Source organism: Macaca mulatta, chromosome 20 (assembly GCF_049350105.2).
Source record: "Macaca mulatta isolate MMU2019108-1 chromosome 20, T2T-MMU8v2.0, whole genome shotgun sequence".
Classification (NCBI taxonomy): Eukaryota; Metazoa; Chordata; class Mammalia; order Primates; family Cercopithecidae; genus Macaca; species Macaca mulatta.
This window is the reverse complement of record NC_133425.1, coordinates 63,197,292-63,216,204: the sequence shown is the minus strand read 5'-3', so window position 1 is coordinate 63,216,204 and position 18,913 is coordinate 63,197,292. Positions and strand designations below refer to the sequence as shown.

At 61.0% G+C, this 18,913-nt stretch overlaps 2 protein-coding genes across 9 annotated transcripts; one reads left to right on the top strand and one right to left on the bottom strand.

Moving 5' to 3' along the window:
* The first annotated feature begins 18 nt into the window (after nucleotides 1-18).
* On the top strand, nucleotides 19-3,338 carry ACD (ACD shelterin complex subunit and telomerase recruitment factor). Of its 4 annotated transcripts, none has more exons than XM_015126428.3 (12): nucleotides 19-760; nucleotides 837-979; nucleotides 1,087-1,180; nucleotides 1,270-1,346; nucleotides 1,464-1,508; nucleotides 1,620-1,654; nucleotides 1,804-1,955; nucleotides 2,067-2,163; nucleotides 2,242-2,325; nucleotides 2,514-2,890; nucleotides 3,023-3,114; nucleotides 3,192-3,338. In XM_015126428.3, exons 1-12 carry the CDS (start codon nucleotides 662-664, stop codon nucleotides 3,262-3,264), a joined length of 1,368 nt encoding a protein of 455 aa, XP_014981914.1. In that variant the 5' UTR covers nucleotides 19-661; the 3' UTR covers nucleotides 3,265-3,338. The 4 variants fall into 4 exon arrangements, with proteins under 4 accessions (XP_014981914.1, XP_077840537.1, XP_001092222.3 ...); XM_001092222.5 differs by having other exon boundaries at nucleotides 95-760; nucleotides 846-979; XM_077984411.1 differs by lacking the exon at nucleotides 2,242-2,325.
* CARMIL2 (capping protein regulator and myosin 1 linker 2) lies at nucleotides 3,301-16,472 on the bottom strand. 5 transcript variants are annotated; one of them, XM_077984237.1, is made up of 39 exons: nucleotides 16,146-16,472; nucleotides 15,801-15,892; nucleotides 15,655-15,708; nucleotides 15,356-15,418; nucleotides 15,126-15,250; nucleotides 14,912-15,003; nucleotides 14,643-14,713; nucleotides 14,454-14,527; nucleotides 14,236-14,311; nucleotides 14,040-14,128; nucleotides 13,826-13,920; nucleotides 13,663-13,749; nucleotides 13,472-13,584; nucleotides 13,302-13,379; nucleotides 13,117-13,193; nucleotides 12,929-13,033; nucleotides 12,678-12,747; nucleotides 12,469-12,550; nucleotides 12,271-12,367; nucleotides 12,128-12,185; nucleotides 11,819-11,991; nucleotides 11,471-11,633; nucleotides 11,289-11,390; nucleotides 10,124-10,252; nucleotides 9,925-10,038; nucleotides 9,598-9,758; nucleotides 9,435-9,522; nucleotides 9,105-9,248; nucleotides 8,906-8,972; nucleotides 8,199-8,434; nucleotides 7,210-7,310; nucleotides 6,767-7,127; nucleotides 6,561-6,683; nucleotides 4,802-4,838; nucleotides 4,570-4,641; nucleotides 4,224-4,445; nucleotides 3,988-4,068; nucleotides 3,554-3,631; nucleotides 3,301-3,464 (listed from the first exon to the last, which is right to left on the bottom strand). In XM_077984237.1, the coding sequence occupies exons 1-39, from the start codon at nucleotides 16,183-16,185 to the stop codon at nucleotides 3,352-3,354; spliced, it is 4,203 nt and encodes a 1,400-aa protein (XP_077840363.1). In that variant the 5' UTR covers nucleotides 16,186-16,472; the 3' UTR covers nucleotides 3,301-3,351. The 5 variants fall into 5 exon arrangements, with proteins under 5 accessions (XP_077840363.1, XP_077840364.1, XP_014981913.2 ...); XM_077984238.1 differs by having other exon boundaries at nucleotides 3,988-4,035; XM_015126427.3 differs by having other exon boundaries at nucleotides 13,117-13,379.
* Between the last annotated feature and the right edge of the window lie 2,441 nt (nucleotides 16,473-18,913).

The window sequence follows — 18,913 nt, the reverse complement described above, 5'->3', positions numbered from 1 at the left end:
AGCGAAGCAGAGTGGAACGCGGAGTCCACGTTTCCTAGGAAACGGAGCCGGGGGTGGAGAGGAACCTTCCTCCGCTCTTGCGTCATCACGCTGAGGTCCACGCGCCCCCGGAGTCTGGCGAGGAGAGCTCGGCCAATCCGAGGGGAGGGCCAAGGAAGTACCATTTATTGGACGTTGTGTGTGTGCTCTTATTTCCACTGGCCTTACAAGACCGTGCATTGTGTAGATGAGGAAACTGAGTCATAAAAAATATGTGCTGAACCCCTCGGGGGTCACACGGCGCTGAAATGGTTTCGAGTCAACTTAACGGACGGCACTCGGCCGCAGGCCCCTGCCCTGGATCCCTCTCCAGAGACCGGACCAGCTCTTGTTCTGTTCCCTCTCGGTACCACAGGCATCTTGACGAACGGCCGAAACGCCGGGCCGCTGTCGGAGTGACGCCGCGATGAGAGTAAACGGGCCAGCATCCCGAGGACCAGCGGGAGTCTCCACATAACCTCCCGAGCAGGACGCTCTCCTGCGCAGGCGCGGGGTGTACGTGGGCGAGGCCTCCTCCTCAGGCCCCGCCCAGCCGAAGGCGCTTCCTCTTCCGAGGAGAGGCGGGGCCTTGGCGCCCGCGGGAAACCCGGGCGGTTTGCCTCCGTTAGGTGCAGCCGCCGGGATGGCAGGTTCGGGAAGGCTGGTCCTACGGCCCTGGATTCGAGAGCTGATTTTGGGGTCGGAGACACTCTCCAGTCCACGAGCCGGGCAGCTGCTCGAGGTGAGCCCCCACTCAGGGCCCGGAGACCGAGGCGGAGGCCCGAGGTGGTGGGATTGACGCCGCTCACCGCCGTCAGGTACTACAGGAGGCCGAGGCCGCGGCCGCGGGCCCATCCCACGCCCCTGATGCGTCCGACGTCGGGGCCACGCTGCTTGTGTCTGACGGGACCTACAGTGTCCGATGCCTGGTGACGCGGGAGGCCCTGGACACCTCGGACTGGTGAGAGGCCCCGCGCGGCTCCGGAGGTCGGAGTCCCTCAGGAGAGCGCGAGGTGGGCGGGCCTTGTGTTCCGGTGGGCCCGGCAGTGAGGGTCCTGCTCGCCGCAGGGAGGAGAAGGAGTTCGGCTTCCGCGGGACAGAGGGCCGGCTGCTGCTGCTGCAGGACTGCGGGGTTCATATCCAGGTCGCTGAGGGCGGCGCGGTGAGTGGTGAGACTGCCTTGGGCGGGTTACCGGGCATGACTCTTCGTGACGATTCCTGAGACCTCCCCTTCCCCCCGAACTCCTCCAGCCCGCAGAGTTCTATCTCCAGGTGGACCGCTTCAGCCTGCTGCCCACGGAGCAGCCCCGGCTACGGGTGCCTGGTTGGTAAGTGATGCCTTCGCCCTCCAGCAGCTCTCCCCACCCCAGCCTGGCCGGCGCTGGCAGAAGCCTTTGGGGTAGGAGGGCTTGGGCCCCCATTAACTACCCTTATCTTTTTCTTAGCAACCAAGACTTAGATGTTCAGAAAAAGCTCTATGACTGCCTTGAGTGAGTCTGGGGTTGGGCTCGGGGGCCACGTGTGGTTTGGTGAGGGGTTGGTGTGTCTGGGTAGACAGGCTTCAGCATGATTCCTGAGTCCTGGCCACTCTCTTCCTGTAGGGAGCACCTTTCAGAGTCCACCTCGTCCAATGCAGGTACTGTAGGGCTTGGCCAGCCGTCCTAACACCCTGTGCAGTGACCTCTCCAGCCTTAAACTCCCGCTTCCTCAATAAGCTCTCCTCCCACTTCCCCTCCCGGTCCTCTCCTTTAAGCCTTGATTCATCCCATGGTCCCCTGTCCCCAGGCCTATCACTGTCCCAGCTTCTGGATGAAATGCGGGAGGATCAGGAGCATCAGGGGGCGCTGGTGTGCCTGGCTGAAAGCTGCCTGACGCTGGAGGGCCCTTGCACAGCACCTCCGCTCACCCACTGGGCTGCCTCACGATGCAAGGCCACGGTCAGTCTGGGGCTTTTCTTGGGAGATGTCAGGGTGAGGAGTTGGGCAAGGGTCATGTCCCACAGGACATGAGAGTAAACGGGCCTGTCCTACAGAGTTTATGTCCCACAGGGAGAAGCTGTGTACACTGTCCCCAGCTCAATGCTATGCATCTCTGAGAATGACCAGCTAATTCTGAGCTCTCTAGGCCCCTGTCAGAGGACACAGGGTAAGGGGGACTGGAGAGGTTGGGGGGATACCTGGGGCCCAGGTCCACAGTGCTGATAAGCCTTCCTGAACCCCCCAGGCCGTGAGCTGCCCCCACCAGACCCGGCTCTGCAGGACCTATCTCTGACCCTCATAGCCTCTCCTTCCTCACCCAGTTCCTCAGGTGAGGTGATGCACAGGTCACAGGCACTCACTGCCATCTGTCAGGTTCCCGGGCTGCGCGGGATGCTGTTAAAGTTGCACGGCGGGTGGGGAATGAACACGGTCCCTGCAGTCCTGTCTGAGCTCACAGGCCACTCAGCTGCTCTAAGCGGAGAGGGCTCTGCCTACAATGAGTCCCCTCCTCCTCAGGAACCCCAGCCTTACCCGGCCACATGTCATCCGAGGAAAGTGGTACCAGCATCAGCCTTCTGCCTGCCCTGTCCTTGGCTGCTCCAGACCCAGGGCAGAGGAGCAGCTCCCAGCCCCCACCAGCCATCTGCTCAGCCCCTGCCCCCCTGATCCCCAGGTCCCCACACCCCAGCCAAACCCCTAGCTCCCCACTCCAGAGCTGCACTCCCAATCTCTCACCCCGTGGCCATGTCCCCAGTCCACACCAGGCTCTTGTGACCAGGCCCCAGAAACCTAGCCTGGAGTTCAAGGAGTTTGTAGGGTTGCCCTGCAAGAATCAGCGGCCTTCTCCCAGGACCGGAGCTACCAAAGGAGCCCAGGAGCCCTGCCGTGTCTGGGTGAGTGTAGCCCCTCTGCAGCTGGAGGGTGGAATGAGGAAGGCCTGAGGTGGAGCCGGGAGGGAGCATGGGTAGCCTTGGATGGGGTTGGGGTCCTTGTTAGCTCTTCCCCAGACACCATAACCCTTTCAGGAACCCCCAAAGAGGCATCGTGATGGTTCTGCCTTCCAATATGAGTATGAGCCACCCTGCACGTCCCTCTGTGCTCGGGTCCAAGCTGCCAGGTGAGTTCCTGGGTCTGCCCCCACTCTTGGTCACTAGTCCCAGGCTCCATTGACCTGCAGCCGTGGTTTCTTTCCAGGCTTCCTCCCCAGCTCATGGCCTGGGCCTTGCACTTTCTGATGGATCCAGAGTCTGAGCCAACTCCAATGTGAGAGGTCACGCAGGACAGATACCGCTCCACACTCTGCTTCCTTTGAGTTTTTTAATAAAATAATCTCATGCGGCAGGAGAGGAGAGGATCAGGGACTGGGGCCGCCGCCTCTTTGGTCTGTGGCTGGGGAGGGTGGGCTCCGCTCAGGGCTGGAGGACTCTGTGGGCTGTGGGGGCAGATGCTCCGTTCCAAGGCCAGATCCTGTGAGGAGAGGGAGGGGGAGAGAGGAAGGTTCAGGGCTGGGCTAAGCAGTCCTGCCACCCTCCCAGCTGGCCTGGACCCCCTCTTACCTAGGCTTGGGGATGGAGGTGCCTCAAGTTTTGGCCTGCGTTTGAGGACCGGGGAGCGCTGCAGCCGCAGGGGCCGTTCTAAGGGACGCAGAAAGGCTCGGGGTCAGTGCTAAGGCTCGGGGTCTGTCCATCCTCTGGCCCTCTCTTCCACCTCCAGTGCATGTAAGTACGCGCTCACACACACTGCTGCCTTCAGAGCATCCCTCATCCCTGCGTCCTCACCCCTGACAGAGGCTGCTCTTCGGGACATGGAGCCAGTGCTAGTTGAAAGGGCTTATTGTCAAACCCTTGCACCTGGCCTTCTGGCTCCCTGATTTCTTGAGCCCTCACACACTGGTGGCTCCCTCCAAGGACCAAAGCCATGAAGGGAGCCCCAGAAGCCCACCCTCCCGCATCTCCTGCATTCAAGCACACGTGGAGGTGTCTCCCCTCACCAGCAGGGGCCTGGAGCTGGTCCTCATGCACAGACACTGCTTGCCGCCCTGCCGAGAGAGGCCTCGGCCTCAGCTGGCCATCTGAGGGAGGCCAGGGAATCAGGGGTGTTCCAACAGCTGTCCCCACTCCAGCCCTTGCCTCCCACCCTCAGGGTCCTTAGAGGAGCCGAGTTCCCAGCAGGAACTCTTCCAGCACCCAACCCAGGATTGGGATGGGGAATCGGGTGCCTGCCTACCTTCATTCCTAGGGCCCAAGCAAGGGTCCTCTGGGAGGCCCAGGCTGTCTCGGGAGGGGCTGGTTCTGCAGGGACTTGGGCTTTGACCAGGAGAGGGAGGGCCTGGACCATCCTGTTGGCCCCAACCACGGCTCCTGAGCTCTGCATTCAACTGCTGCCCCAGTGTCTTCCAGGTGGCAGACTCGGGCCCCTGGCTCCCTGGGCAAGGTCTGCAGGAGGGGTCTGTGGGGAGAAGGGTGTCAGCCAAGACCTGGTCAGGTCTTGGAGATAGGTCTGAACAACGGTCTGACCCTGCTCCTGCCTGTCCCTGCTCCCCCTACCAACACACACAGTGGCCATCACTCACCAGCAGACACAGAGTGGGTGCGGGACTTGATCGAGATGGGAGGGGCCTCCGTGGAACTGTCCATAATGTCACCTGCAAGGCGGAGCTGGGGACTCAGGTACCAGACCTTGGAGGCGAGGGGAAGAAAAACCTGGCCTCTCCCCTTCCTCCCCCAGGAGAGCAAGTGCCTTGGGGGCTGTCTGTAAGGACACCTCCCAGCGAATGTGCTGCCACACCCCAGGCTCCCACTTACCATCTGAGCCAGCTTTCTTGATTTCACCATCTTTGCTCTGTAGGAAACAGGGCAATCAGATTCCAGCCCTGCCCTGGCCCCAAACCCTAGCCTTTTGTTCATTATTGTTCTTATAATCCAGCCACTGAATGCCCACCATGGACTGGACAAGAACATGGCAAACCCAGTCCAGCCCTCTTAGAACTCTTCGCACACTTCAATGTTTCTAAATTCAGGCCAACTTCATGCTTTGTTTTGTTTTAAGATATTGAATGGGGCCGGGCGCGGTGGCTCAAGCCTGTAATCCCAGCAGTTTGGGAGGCCGAGAAGGGCGGATCACGAGGTCAGGAGATGGAGACCATCCCGGCTAACACTGTGAAACCCCGTCTCTACTAAGAAATACAAAAAACTAGCTGGGCAAGGTGGCGGGCACCTGTAGTCCCAGCTACTCTGGAGGCTGAGGCAGGAGAATGGCGTAAACCCGGGAGGCAGAGCTTGCAGTGAGCTGAGATCTGGCCACTGCACTCCAGCCTGGGCAACAGAGCGAGACTCCGCCTCAAAAAAAAAAAAAGATATTGAATGGTATGGAGGACTGGGGTTCTCTGGGATTGTGATGAGAGTGACATTAGCAGGGTGGCCACAGAGGAGAGTCAGGGAAGAACCATGGGCAATGCAGGGATGGCTGAGGAGGGACCTGGTGTAACCCACAATTAGAGACTGGAAGCGAGGCAGGGAGGACATCCAGACCACCCAGGGATGTGTGTGGAGGTTCTGATTTGCACCTAGGGGAGGAAAGCAGTGAGGTTTTAAGGTGGCCAGGGCCAAGACCCCACAGGGCCCCCAAGCAGGGTGTGAAGTCTGAACAGTGTCTTGAGAAGATGCCCCTGGAGGACTTGCTATTTCAAGTACAGGTGACAAGGTCAGATTTTTTTCTTTTTCTTTCTTTTTTTTTTTTTTTTTTTGAGACGGAGTCTCACGCTGTTGCCCAGGCTGGAGTGCAGTGGCGCGATCTCGGCTCACTGCAAGCTTCGCCTCCCGGGTTCCCGCCATTCTCCTGCCTCAGCCTCCTGAGTAGCTGGGACTACAGGCGCCCGCCACCGCGCCCGGCTAATTTTTTGTATTTTTAGTAGAGACGGGGTTTCACTGTGGTCTCGATCTCCTGACCTTGTGATCCGCCCGCCTTGGCCTCCCAAAGTGCTGGGATTACAGGCTTGAGCCACCGCGCCCGGCCTCTTTTTTTTTTTTTAATTGAGATGGAGTCTCACTCTTGTTGTCCAGGCTAGAGTGCAGTGGCACGATCTAGGCTCACTGCCCTGTCTCCCAGGTTGAAGCAATTCTCGTGCCTCAGCCTCCCAAGTAGCTGGGACTACAGGTGCCCACCACCACACCCGGCTAATTTTTGTATTTTTAGTAGAGACAGGGTTTCACCATGTTGGCCAAGTTGGTCTCTTAACTCCTGACCTCAGGTAATCCACCTGCCTCAGCCTCCCAAAGTGCTGGGAATACAGGCGTGAGCCACGGCACCCGGCCCAGGCCTTAGATTTCTGTTAGACCTGCAGAGAAAAGACTTTCTCAGGTCCGAAGAGGAGATACTGGTGGCCTGTGCCTGGGTCGAGAAGCCAAGAGGGAAGAAAGGTCGATTCTGTAACCACTTTGAGGAGGACGGAGTAGAACTGACAATTAGACCTATCTGTCATGAGTCTCCTCCATCTTGGTCACATATGTCACCCACAGCATGCCACCTGCCCTCTCACTTCACGGTCATGTGCCCCCAACTCACTTGCTTCCTCTTGCCTTCGGCACCCCCGCTGCCTCGGCTGACGCCTATCCTCTGCAGCATTACTTGTACCCGCTGTTCAAAGGATGGAGCCAGCTCTGTTTCTCCCCGCTCCAGGGGCCGCCTCTAGGGACAGAGATGCTCGGGTTGGAGAGTGTCCATGCCCTGGGTCCCAGAAGTGCCTTAGCCCTGCCATCAGCAAGCCTTACCTTGTCGGGTCTGGCACCCAGCGTTGCCTCCTCCTCAGCAGGCAGCAGTATCATCGAGTAGGCCTTGCTATCTCTTGTGTACCGAGGTCGGCTCCTGCGGGCAGGGTCAGGGCTGCTGGTGTCCCCCTCAGCCCCACCAGGCTCCTCACCACGGCTGGGACGGGTTGGCGGCCGCAGTAGGTCGCCAAACGTAGTTTTTCGGGTTCGGGGAGCTGCCCCAGGGCTGGTCTCTAGATCAGGTCGTGGACCCCGCGTTGAACGAGGCTTCTTGAAGGCAAAGAGGGTGCCCAGCTTCTTTCGCAGTGTACGGGGGACAGGAGTGGCACCCCCCTCAGTGGCCGGGTCCTCCTCGGGGGCCCAGCTGTGGGGACACCCAGCAGTGAGTGAGAAAGCCCATCAGGCATCCCACCCTCTCCCACCCCCAGCAGATGCCCCTCACTCACAGGCGATCCTGCTGGATCAGCCTTTTAGAGAAGAATTCCTCCACGCCCTCGTCCACGCGGGCACTGAGCCCATTCCCTTCCTGCGGCAAGGCTGGGGGCACCTGGGGGGCATCATGGGGTCAGGGGTCAGGGCTGAGTGCAACTCTGGCTTCTTCCCCGCCCCTAGCCGGCAGCCTGGACTGAGTAACTCCAGGATTCCAGACTGGGGTGACCCTAGGGGCTGCTGATACCAGCCTCCTACTGTCCTGCTGCTGGACAGAGACGCCAGATTTCACACACTCCTCACCCGCTGCTGGCTCCCGCACACCCAGTCCACACCCGTCCTTGTCCCACAGAGTATCCTACATGCCCGAGCCACCCAGTCACCAGCAAACCTAGCCCCCACGTGCCCCCGGGGTCACCCATTCCCACTTGCCACCAGCTCTGCTGCGAACAGTTCCCTGCAGTGTCCCCCACCCCACCCCCACTCCACCCGGCCTGCTGCCGGCTCAGTGGCGCCGGCTGCTGCGTCAGACCCTCTGGGGGGCCTCAAGCCAGCTCCTCCCCGCCCTCCAACAGTGCCCGCTGCCCCCGCAGGCTTGCAGCCCACACACGCATCTCCCCACACGCGCCGCCGCCGGACGCGCAGCAGACGCAGGCTTGGCCCCGCGGCCCGGCTACCCGGTGCCCGGCATCTCTCAGCAGCCCCGGGGGAGGGAGGGAGGACGGACACCCTCTCTCGCGCAGCCACGGAGGCCGCGGGCCGCCCCGAGGCGGAGTCCCACACCCAGGCACACCCCGAACGGAACCCGCACACCCATGGTCCTGCACAGGCATGGCCTGGGGTGCGGGGTGACCAGGAAGAAGCCAGGATGTGACTGCGGCCGCACGACCAGGTGGCCTTGGGCCCCTACCAACCCCTCTCCTTGACCGCCACCACCCATGAGGAGCGGCCGGGTCACCTGCGATCCCCAATTACACGCGCTCCGGAGTGGGGGAAGGGTGCTCACCTGGGGGCCCCCCGGCGGCGGGCGGTGGTGGTGCTGGCGGCGCGGCCGCGGCCGGGCCCGGGTCGGATGGCGCAGGGGCTGCCCCGCCGGTGGCAGGTCCATGCGGGGCAGTGGGGCGGCGGGGGGCCCGGGGGCGGCAGGGCTCGGAGAGCCGCGCGCAGACGGCCCAGCCTGCGGCTCCGCATCTTCTCCCGGAGCCGCCAGCTCGGGCTCTGGCTCCGCTTCCTCAGCAGCACCTGAGGGGACAGCACCAGAAGAGCACCGAGCGCCGAGCCCGGGGAGGTGGCGGCGGAGGCGCTAGGGCGGCGGGGGACCCGCCCAGGGCGCGGGGAGGGGCCCGGCTACGCCGCCCGTCCCCCCGCCCCTCCGCCCCTCCCCCGCCGCCGCCGCTGTCCGTGGTGCTGAGCGCGGCCCCGAGCGCGCGCGGCTCCGCGCCGCCGCCAAGCATGCGCGTCCCGGGGGTAGGGAAAGGGGCATGGGGGAGGCGAGTCGAGCCGGTGTCCATTCCCTAGTCTGCCCAGGTCCCGCCCCGGGCTGACCACAGCAGACCCCAGCTTTGCAAGTTACACGGGGGTCCTGGCCTGGCCCAGTCAAGGGCTGGGGGTACCCAGACAAGGCTGAATGAATTCATCCAGGTACCCGGGTCCCCAGTCTAATGGAGCTTCAGCCCACCCATGTAAACTCCCTTCCCCAAGGCCCTGACTTACTTTGAATGAAGGGAACCAGGTGAAGACCGTGGCTGAGCTCAGGCCATTTCTGTGGAGGACTGTCATCCTGGTGGGGAGGGCACAAACTCAGCCTGAGGTAGGAGAGCACCACCCCAAAAGAACTGCCTTTCACCTTCCACACTCCACAGCAAGATGGGAAGATTGGGAGTGCTATGCCCCGTGTTCTAAAACTACTTACCTTCTCCTCCTCCTCTTCCTTCTCTTCCTCGGGGAAGAAAAGACCTCCCAATTCCCCAGGCTCAAGGAGGCCGGGCTCACCTCCGTCTGGTGCCGGTAGGGCAGAGGGCATTATCACTGTGGCCTGATGAGCCAGACTCTCCACCTGCAATACCAAGCAGCCAAAGATGGCAGGTAGGGCCTCAGCCATGATCCCATTGGTGCTAAGGGGACCCTGAAATAGCCCTACGCCACATGACCCCAGAAGACATTACAGAGCCCCTGCAAGGGAGATGGCCAAGTCACTGCATGTGTGTGTTTGCACGAAAGTGTGTGCACATCTCCCCCTCACCAGCTGATCCCGGGCTGCACTCAGGCCTGCCAAAGCCTGAGCCACAATGCTCTCTGCCAAGGTCCCTGTGATTGATAGCCGCATATCCCTAAGGGCAGGAGAGGACAGAGGTTAATGGGCTGGCTTTGCTTAGCCTTGCCCAGCCCAGCCCCATCCAGCCTACCTGAGCCTAGTGAAGGCATCTTGCAGCAGCTGCTCTGGGAGCAGCTCTGGGAGGCCCCTCGAGCCTGCCAGGACCCCCTCTAGCTGCTCCCTCCAGCTGGATCCCTGCAGCATCTGTGGGCAGAGGCTCCTTGCTGTGTCCAGTGTGGCCTGAGTGAAGTCCTGGATAAAGGTCAGAGCATGGTGAGGATATGTCCAGACACCAGGCTGCTGGCTTGAGGCTCCAACTCCAACAGAATATTGAGTCAGGGGATATCATAGTTAAAACTAAAGGATGGGGGTCAAACCTGCGAACGGAGGTGGGGCTGGGGCAGGAGTACCCTCTCACCTGGATGTCCTGGCGGCAGACCTCGCCCACCTGTCCCAGAAGGCCCTCCAGCTTCTGCCCAAGCTGCCAGTGATGGCTTGGGGAGCTTCCAGCTTCATATAGAATGGGGAGAATCTGAGGGCCAAAGAGGAAAAGCAGTTGCAAGCTGACAGCTGACTAAGAGGGGAAGGGTCCTTGTAGCAGGAGGCGGAGTGCTCACGCTGAGAGAGAAGTTGGCATTTTGGATGGCATCCTCAGCCTGGTGCACAGCGGCTTCACCCTGGGGTCCAGCCCCACAGCCCAGCAGCTCCACATGCTCCTGCACCGACTGACACAATTCATTCACTTCCTGGGGGGGAATGGGGATCAGTCTCAGCCTAGCTCCCTCCCAGTCTCCCAGATCCTGCCTGCCTTCCTCCCAGGCTCTTTACCAGAGGGAAGTCCTGAAGCTGGCACTCTTAGACCAGCCAATTTGGAACCCTATCTGTTCAAGGAGGGAAGGAACTATCTGTTGCTTTGGTTCATTTTAAGGACTTTATATATACTTCCTAAGTGCCCAGAATAGGAAGGAAAGCAGTTGTAAATCATGTCTGTGTTTTAGAAGCTCAGTCTGTCCACACAGAGGACAGACTGGGAGAGGGGTGGAAAAGAGAGTGAGTAGCCCTGGAGGAGGGACCACGAGGAGCAAGGGAATAATTGGTGTGGGGGTAAAGAGTGGCACGTTTGAAGGTTGGTCTAGAGGCAGGACGAAGGAGGGCTATGAGGGCTCCAGTGTGACCAGGAGAGACCTGGAAGGATGCCCCAACCTCTGTCCACAGCACTGGGTGGCTGTGGGCACCAGTGGAATTGGGCTCCAGGGTAGAGAACAGGGTTTGTGGAAGACAATAACATCACTTGGAGAAGTGCAGAGCATGAAGCTCTGCAGGATGTCTGGATTAAGACCTTTGGGCTCTGCAGCTTAGGAAAGAAGAGGTATTTGGGAATGGAGAGGTGGAAACACCTCCAATAGATAAGGTAGTGGAGGAAGATGAAGACAGTGAAGGAGCAGCTGGGTTTGGACACACCATGGAGAGGAGAGGGGAGCTCTGAATATGTGAGGTCAGAGATGGGGTTACAATTGGGGGAAAACTGAGGGAGGACATAAAAATTCCTCTTTAACAGGACACCCTGTTTACATGCTTAACGTTACGCAACCAAGGGTGTCATTGGAGAGCTATTTAAGGGGTGTTTAGCAGTCTCCAGATCAAGGAGAGGGACTTTGTCTGGGACAGCAGGGTTCAGGCACTCTGGCTCCAGGAAAGTCAGACCCTCTGACTCACGGAGGCTCCCGGATGCCACAGGTCTCCTCATGCCCTACCTCTCGTGGTTGGGGAGGGGACACTGACCTGCTCTGAGGGGTCTGAGACCAGACCGAGTGGCTGAAGGCAGGTCGTGTGGTCAGAAGAGGCAGGGTCTGCGCGGTTGTTCCTCAAGAGACAGGCTTGGATCTAGGGGTAAGGGGTATTGAGAAATGCCGAGGGACAGAGCCAGGGTGCAGAGAAGGACAAGGGAAGAGGGGGACGCCCACCTGATGGACTGCACGTGCTGTCAGTTCAGGGCGGCTGCGCTGCGCCTGGGCCACGTCGTTCAGTGGCAGAGGCATGGCCTTCAGGCTGTGGTTCTGCTCCAGCGCCTGTGCCACGTCCAGCAGACCCAGAGCAGATGTGTGGTTCCGGTCCCAGACCACAGACCTGGGCCGGGCCTGGCTTCAGTCGGGGACAGAGTTCCACAACGCCCCACCCAACCCTCGGCCTCCCCGTTCGCCTCGTCTACCTGCTCCATTTGCTCCGCCTCATTCAGTCCCGCCCCTTAGCTCGGTACCCTCCTCTCCACCGCGCCCCCTGCCCGCTGGTCCCACCCCTCTGACCCCGCCCACCGGAGCCTGGAGTTGACCCGGAGCGCCTTGGCCAGCAACTTGGCGCCCGCGTCCCCCATGGCGTTGCCGCTGATATCCAGCGCGGTCAGGTTAGGATTGGTGGCTAGGGCCCGGAGTAGGACGCTGGCGCCCAGCTTCAGCCGAGACTCAGCCACCGACAGAGACTGAAGAGGCTGGGGTTAAGAGAAAGCCATTGATGGCTGGAGTCAGGGGTCAGTGAGGGCAGGTCACAGGGTCTGAGGGAACAAGAGAAGGGAGGACCAAAGGGGTCTAATTGCCCGAGGACCCTGCAAGGTCCCGTGAACTCACACAGTCGTCGTCCTGCATGAGCTGGACAATCCGGTGCAGGACGTCGTCCAGGGTCTCCCTGTACAGGGGCAGGGGCCGCAGTTGTGGGGGACAGGGGTGGTAGGGTGTTGTCTGGGAGGCCCAGGAGTGGGGTGGGGGCTCACTTGCACCGGACGTTGAAGTTCCTTCCAAGCGCCACATGTCTCAGGGACCGGCTTCTCCCGATGGCCAGCACCAGAGTCACCATGTCCGAGCCGAAGCCTGGGGGTGACTCGGGTCACGCACCAGGCGAAGTTGCAAGGATAGGGTGGGGACTGGGAATCGAGTGGATGATGCGAGGATGGGCTCCTGTGCAGCCTCACCGTTATCCGCCAGATCCAGGGAGCTCACAGCGCCTGCGTCACACACTAAGTCTTGTATCACCTGGGCGCCGGCCGAGCGCAGCTGGATGTGGGAGGTAGGAGATGGGACCCACTCAGGCCGCGAGTGGGGAGGGGTAGGCGGCCCAAGGCCCTGCCCTCCCGCCTCCAGCGCCACTCCCAATGTGTGTTCTCTGGGGGCCGGCGCTCACCTCGCAAGCGCTGAGGTCCAGGTGCAGGTCGCGGAGGTGCGTGTTGAGCGCGAGGCCATCCAAAAGAGCCCTGGGAGGGGACGTTACAGGGGGTGTCGGGAGCTGGGACAGGGGGCTCCAGGGTGCGAACGAAGGAGGCAGGGCCAGGATCTGGGGGAGGTTGTGGGAGCGACCTGAGCAGAAGCGGGGAGGGGCGAAGGCCAGGGCAGGGTTGGAGCGCCCGCGGGGCGTGGCCGGGGTCAGACACTGACCTGAGCGCGTCCGGCGGCAGCTTGCAGCCCGCCAGGCCCAGGTGCCGCAGCGTCCGCGCGCGGCTGAGGAAGAGCTGCAGCGCGGCCGGCGCAGCGCGGGACTTCCTGGGGGAAGTGGGAAGGTGGGCCTGGGGGCGCAAGAAGGCGGCTTCCAGCTGCCTCCCCCGGCCCGGACAGGTCCCCCTTACGTGCGGGAGAAGACGTTCCTCGAAGCGTCGAGGTGGGTAAGGCTGGTGCAGCAGCCTCGGGACAGCGCTGCGAAGAGCTGCGGGGGGAGGCTGTTGGCTGCACCCGCTGGGGGACCGAGCCCTCCCTGTCCTGCCCTCCAGTCCGCCCTATCGGTCATCCATCCCCCCACGGAGCACCCCCTCACAGTGTCCAGGGCGGTGTCGGTGCCTGCGAGATTCAGGAACGACAGCACGTTAGGACGGCTCAGGAAGCTATAGAGGCCCTGGCGGGAGGACAGGGGTGGGATGGAGTCGGGGATGGCCTCCCAGGGCTTCCGAGCAACCCCAGGATCCCACCCTGAAGACAGTCACTTACCCCACTGTCCTCGGAGGACCCCAGCGCCCCGGGATTCCCGGAAAGGTCCAGGTGGGTCAGGGCGGAGTCAAAGGCAGCATTGGTGGCCAGTGCCCGGCCCAGAGCCCTCATTCCTGGTGGTGGGGTGGGGTAGCTCAGCAGTTGGGCAGACCCCACCCCCCTCCCCTCACCCCCTCCCTCATCCAGCCTACCTCTCGGAGTCAACCCTGTCTGGGCGAGGCTGAGTCTCCTCAGGGCTCCTGGACAACGCTCGAGGTGTCTGCTGAGTGCAGCCATGCCTAGGGGGTGGGACCAGCCACGTGGGTCTCACCTCCTCCTGCTGCCCGCCCCTGCGGTCCCCAGGCTCATCCATACCTCGGTCATCCAGCAGGTTCCCTGCCAGGCTGAGCTCCCGCAGCCCAGAGCTCGAGTGTCCCGCCAGAGCCTGGGCCAGTCGTCGGACAAAGTCTCTGGGGACCAGACCCCAGGCATGAGATTCTGCCCCTGGCTTGCCAACCCCTTCCAGTCCACTAGCCCCCAATCCCAAGCCCCCAGACTCTTCTCTCCAAGCCCTGCCCTGTCCCCTCACCCCCTCAGGCCGCAGGTCTCCAGCACCAGCTCCTCCAGGTGCGATGACTGACTCATCATGTGTAGAATCTGTTCTGAGACCTCAAGGCTCTGAAAAGCAGAGGGTGGCGGCTCACAGGCTGCACCCTGGCCCTCAGCGGGTTGCACCCTGGCTCACACCCTTGGCCCCTCCCTGCCCTTACCCCCCACCCCCTCACCAGTTTCATGTCAACACAGGAGAGGCACCGGAACCACAGGTTGTAGGATAGGGCAGCCACACTCAAGGCCAGGTCCCTGGTGGGAGGGTGGAAAGAGAGGCAGAGCTCAGGGCCCTCCAGCCAGGTCCCAGGCCCAGCAGCCCCTCCATGGAGAAGATGAGGCCTAGGGATATGGGCCCCGGGATCTTCCTCCTCTCCCATCCTGGCAGGCTGCACACCGACTGCCGAGGTGGCTGAAGTCTCCCAGGCTGAAATGGCGGCAGCCCTGGCGATGGTAGATGGTGTCCACGTCCTGGGCAAGAAGGAGATGCTTACAATTTGCTTGGGACCACAAGGGGCAGGGAGGGGCTCAGCACACATGGGGGACCAGATGTCTCCAGAGCCCTCCAAAAGGGCCCTACCCTCACCCACTGAATCTCCTCTCGGAAAGGGAAGCCATTGTAGTCACACAGAGCCTCATATGTCTCCAAGAAGCCACCTGGGGAGGGGACAGGGGTGCAATGGGGGGAAGGAGAGAGACAAAAGGTCAGCAATGGAGGAAGACCAGACCCACAGGCTAGGTGGTGGCTGTGACCTGAATGGCTCTGTTCAGTGTGGGCTCCCCCCCTATCTTGCGGGTCTGGGGAGGCAGAGTTGGGGCAGGCTGGAAGGCCTGTGGTCCTGCCTTTGCCCTTACCACAGGGGCTGCAGGGGCCAGTGGACTCCAAGGGGCTGCTTCTCTCCAGCCGAGCCAGCATGGAGGCAGGTGTGGGCCTCCGGAATAGCTTCCTGGTAGGGGGTTAAGCAGAAGGAGGCAAGGGACTTCCAGCCTCTGGGATGGGAAGCAGCCCTTCTCATGCACTCCCTCCTCCTTCCTCCCCTGTCAGCCCCTCAAATTTGCCAGGCCTCACCCAAGGGTCGAGCGAGGGAAGACCTTCTTGATGGCTGCAGCCACATGCTGGGCCAGCTGTTCCAGGGCGGCCACACCAGGAAACTCCAGGACCAACTCACGCAGGGACTCCAGCTCAAAGGTGACCTAGGGAAGGGGGACTACTGGGCCTCGGCTCCACGCATGGGCGCAGGTGATGGTGGTAGCATGAAGACCAGGCTGCAGGCCCAGGTGGGGTACTAGATGTCTCACCTGAGGGGGTGTCTCCTGCAGCGCCATGGCCTGGACCTCCAGGTAGCTGAATGTGCAGTCCACCTAGGAAGCACCTAGATCAGCTGGGACCAAGCCCCAAACCCCGCCTTCATGGAAGCCCAGTCCTTTGGGCAGCCTGGAGCAGAGCCAGACCTGCCTGGACTCCACTCCTGTTGGCTGCCCCGAGCCGACTGCTGGTGCAAAGTCAGGGCCCACAAGGCCAAGAAGGACCGCAGATGCAGCCCTTTGCCGAGGTAGCTGCTGGAGGGTGGGAGGTGTGGCCAGGCCCTGGGACTCACCCTCAGCGGGAGGCAGGTGGTGTGTAGCAGGTAGGCTCTCCATCGTAGCAGCGCCTGGGGAAAGACAGTCTGATACCCTGGGCAGAACAAGAGGCTCTTTCTGTGGGGCCACAGCTGCCTCCCCGGCTCTGTCCCCTGCCCCATACCAGGACATGGTTTTGCACAGCACCCTCCCCGGGTAGCCAGGTTTTCAGCAGCAGCTCCACCTCTTTGGGCCACAGGAACCTGGTGATCTCGCCTGTGGAAGGGCAGCCTGCTGGATGACTTCGGTCCTTGCACATAAGCCACTGGTGCCCGCAGTCTGTGCCAGGCTGGGGCCCTGGGGCTAATCTGCAGCCAGCGAGGAAGGAAGGGAGAGGATCTGGGGCGCCCGCCCTCCTGGGGAGCAGAGAGAACCTCTGACCGGGCCCTCCGGGGCGCTGGGTGGGCCTCTGATTTTGGGGCTGCACTACTTCCTCCCAGCCAAGAAGGCGGGAAGAGCCAGCGCTTACCTCGCAGCTCACAGGAGATGCCGTCGGGGGTCTGGGCCATTGGCAGGGTGGGCCCGGGAGGCCCAACGAGCTCCGGCGGGAAACAGCAGCGGACGAGCGCGCACACAGGAAGCCAGGGGCCCCGACCCGCACGGCAGCCACCTGCTCCCCCGGCGGCGGAAGGTGCGCGCCGCTTCCTGCCAGGCCGCCCCCGGCCCGGCCCCTCCCCGCCCCGGCCTCGCGGCCCTAGAGCTCACCAGGGAGCGGGGTTGTGGGAGGGGGGCCGAGTCCCACCTGCCCTCCCACCCTGTCGCCCAGGAGCTTCTCCGCCAGGGTAGACGTTGCGGTGGGGAGTGGCGTGGCCAGGAGGGTGGCGCGTGTGGCGGGCCTCCAGCTGGTCCTCGCCCCCTGCTTCCACCCCGCCCCGCAGTCCCTGCCGCGAACACCAGGGGACGCTGCCTGCCCGGGGATCCCCGCGGCCCACCCAGGCTGGTCCCCTCCAGAGTCCAGGCTGCGGAGGTGGACGAGGCGCCTGGCAGAAGGGGGACTGTTCAGCAAGGAGCACCCGATATCTGCCAACACCGGGGATCCTGCCCGTTGCTCCGAACCTGGAGTCCGTGACCGTGTTACAGATCCAAGAGATTTTGAATAGGTGGGAAAAAATGCCAGATGGGGCCAGGCGCGGTGGCTCACGCTTGTAATCCCAGCACCTTGGAAGGCCGAGGCGGGAGGAACGTTTGAGCCAAGGAGTTCGAGACCAAGCTGGCCAACACAGGGAGACCCTGTCTCTACAAAAAAAAAAAAAAAAAAAAAAAAAAATTAAAACTTAGCCGGTGTGATGGCGTGTGTCTGTAATCCTAGCTACTTGGGAGGCTGAGGTGGGAGGATCGCTTGAGCTTGGGAGGCAGAGGTTGTAGTGAGCGGAGATTGCACAACTATACTCCAGTCTGGGTGACAAAGCCAGGTCCTGTCTGAAAAAAAAAAAAAAGCCTGATGGGTCCAGCGCCCTTCCTTGCCGGCAGTGGTAAGGTCAGGGCTGAAGGTGAGGGTGTACCTGGGGCCTTCAGGGGGGCAGCCTGGGGCTGAGTCCTGAACCCCAAGCACTTCATAGAGGGCCGGAGTGAGTCCTCCAGGTACATGGGGGGTCTTCCTGTATCTGCCTTCTCCCCAAGCTGGACAGAGTTTGGGCAGCCAGAGAGAGAGATAAGCTAGTGTCTCCAGGGCTGAGAGGGGTCAGACAGTCATGGGGTAGGGCCTGCTAGCCTGTTGCCCTCTAAAAGACCAGGACCTAGATTCTGGAAGGTTCACAGGAAGAGGCTGCATTTTTTTTTCTTCTATTACAATCTAAACTCCACTTAAGCGGTAAGGATCAGCAGTCTACCCTGCCCGTAGCTCAGCAAGGTGGAGGTGAAAAGACAGCTAAGGGTGACAGGGAGGAGTCAGCTGGAGAAGATGCTGCACAGAGAGTTCCTGCTGCCTTCCCGATTGAAGAGACATACTTGGTTTGTTTGTTTGTTTTGAGACAGAGTCTTGCTCTGTGGTCCAGACTGGAGCGCAGTGGCACAATCTTGGCTCACTGCAGCCTCTGCCTCCCAGGTTACAGCGATTCTCCTCCTTCAGTCTCCTGAGTAGCTGGGATTACAGGCGCCCACCATCATGCCCAGGCTAATTATTATTATTATTAGAGACAGAGTTTCGGTCTTGTTGCCCAGGCTGGAGTGCAGTGGAGAGATCTTGGTTCACTGCAACCTCTGCCTCCCGGGTTCAAGCAATTCTTCTGCCTCAGCCTTCCAAGTAGCTGGAATTAGGCACATGCCACCACACCCAGCGAATTTTTGTATTTTTAGTAGAGATGGGGTTTCACCATGTTTGTCAGGCTGGTCTCCAACTCCTGACCTCAGGCAATCCGCCCACCTCAGCCTCCCAAAGTGCTGGGATTACAGGTGTGAGCCACTATGCCTGGCCACGAAGAGACATAATTTGGATTAAAATCTAAGGCTCGAAGACCACACAGAACCCTCAAACTGCTTGTAGGGTGACAATTCAGTAGGTCTCACACAGTACTGCCAAGGAACCAAGAATGCAGGTTCTGGCCAGGTGTAGTGGCTCATGCCTATAATCCCAGCACTTTGGGAGGCCAAGGTGGATCGCCTGAGCTCAGGAGTTTGAGACCAACCTGGCCAACATGGTGAAACCTTGTCTCTACTAAAATACAAAAAGCTGAGCGTGGTCATGAGCACCTGTAGTCCCAGCTACTGGGGAGGCTGAGGCACGAGAATTGCTTGAGTCCAGGAGGTAGAGGTTGCAGTGAGCCAAGATCTCACCACTGCACTCCAGCCTGGGTGACAGAGCAAGACTCCATTTCAAAAAAAAAAAAAAAAAAAAAAAAAGATTCTGCAGGCACACTGCCTAGATGACACCTAACATGTTACTTAGCCTTTCTGGTCTTCCAGTTTTGTTTGTAAGCCGGAGCTATTTTTTTTTTTTTTTTTGAGACGGAGTCTCGCTCTGCCGCCCAGGCTGGAGTGCAATGGCCGGATCTCAGCTCACTGCAAGCTCCGCCTCCCGGGTTCACGCCATTCTCCTGCCTCAGCCTCCCGAGTAGTTGGGACTACAGGCGGCCGCCACCTCGCCCGGCTAGTTTTTGTATTTTTTAGTAGAGACGGGGTTTCACCGTGTTAGCCAGGATGGTCTCGATCTCCTGACCTCGTGATCCGCCCGTCTCGGCCTCCCAAAGTGCTGGGATTACAGGCTTGAGCCACCGCGCCCGGCGAAGCCGGAGCTATTAA

Bases quoted from the DNA above. Each gene is read 5' to 3' on its own strand.
- ACD (XM_015126428.3), top strand. From the start codon at position 662: ATGGCAGGTTCGGGAAGGCTGGTCCTACGGCCCTGGATTCGAGAGCTG. The intron at 2,164-2,241 runs GTAAGGGGGACT...TGAACCCCCCAG, and splicing joins CCCCTGTCAGAGGACACAGG to GCCGTGAGCTGCCCCCACCA. The intron at 2,891-3,022 runs GTGAGTGTAGCC...TAACCCTTTCAG, and splicing joins AGGAGCCCTGCCGTGTCTGG to GAACCCCCAAAGAGGCATCG.
- CARMIL2 (XM_015126427.3), bottom strand. From the start codon at position 16,185: ATGGCCCAGACCCCCGACGGCATCTCCTGTGAGCTGCGAG. The intron at 12,748-12,928 runs GTCAGTGTCTGA...GTCCCCTCCCAG, and splicing joins CTGCCGCCGGACGCGCTCAG to GGCTCTTTTGGATGGCCTCG. The intron at 4,642-4,801 runs GTAAGTGGGAGC...TCCGCCTTGCAG, and splicing joins CAAGAAAGCTGGCTCAGATG to GTGACATTATGGACAGTTCC.